At 36.6% G+C, this 404-nt stretch overlaps 1 protein-coding gene across 1 annotated transcript in view; it reads left to right on the forward strand.

Annotated features, from left to right (window-relative positions):
- Window positions 1-349, forward strand: part of LOC107579952 (ubiquitin carboxyl-terminal hydrolase 47-like) — a gene marked incomplete at its 3' end in the record, with an annotated part of 20,296 nt that extends 19,947 nt beyond the window's left edge. Inside the window, exon 3 of the mRNA XM_016265726.1 lies at window positions 245-349. Coding sequence (XP_016121212.1) covers window positions 245-349 — 105 coding nt within the window. The remainder of the gene's footprint in view (window positions 1-244) is intronic.
- Window positions 350-404: the final 55 nt, after the last annotated feature.

The following is a 404-nucleotide window of genomic DNA, read 5'->3' on the forward strand; positions in this document are numbered from 1 at the left end:
ACAAAAATTTGATGGTGGTTAGGGTCAAAGGAAATACAGGTAAAAATTTTGCACTGTAAAAAGTATTTTTCTAAGTTGTAAATAAGACATATTGGAGTATGTTTTACAGGAAAATCCTGACTTTGTGTGGTGCGCTTTATTGATCATTATGAGGTTTCTTGATATTTAGGTTGATGCCTTAAAAGACCTGTGCAGACGGTCTGTGTTTAGAATAGAGCCTTATTATTCTGCCCTATTCCATTAGATCAAGCTATTCTGCATGCATCCAGTGAAAATTATGATGGTGGAGAATAAGCTAGAGGTTCACAAGGACAAAACTCTCCGAGAAGCAACAGAAATGGCATACAAGGTGAGTAGGTCCAGTGCAAAATAAAGTTATATTTCACCTCTGCATCAGATTGCCT

Source organism: Sinocyclocheilus grahami, unplaced genomic scaffold, assembly GCF_001515645.1.
Source record: "Sinocyclocheilus grahami isolate Dianchi unplaced genomic scaffold, SAMN03320097.WGS_v1.1 scaffold22327.1, whole genome shotgun sequence".
Lineage (NCBI taxonomy): Eukaryota > Metazoa > Chordata > Actinopteri > Cypriniformes > Cyprinidae > Sinocyclocheilus > Sinocyclocheilus grahami.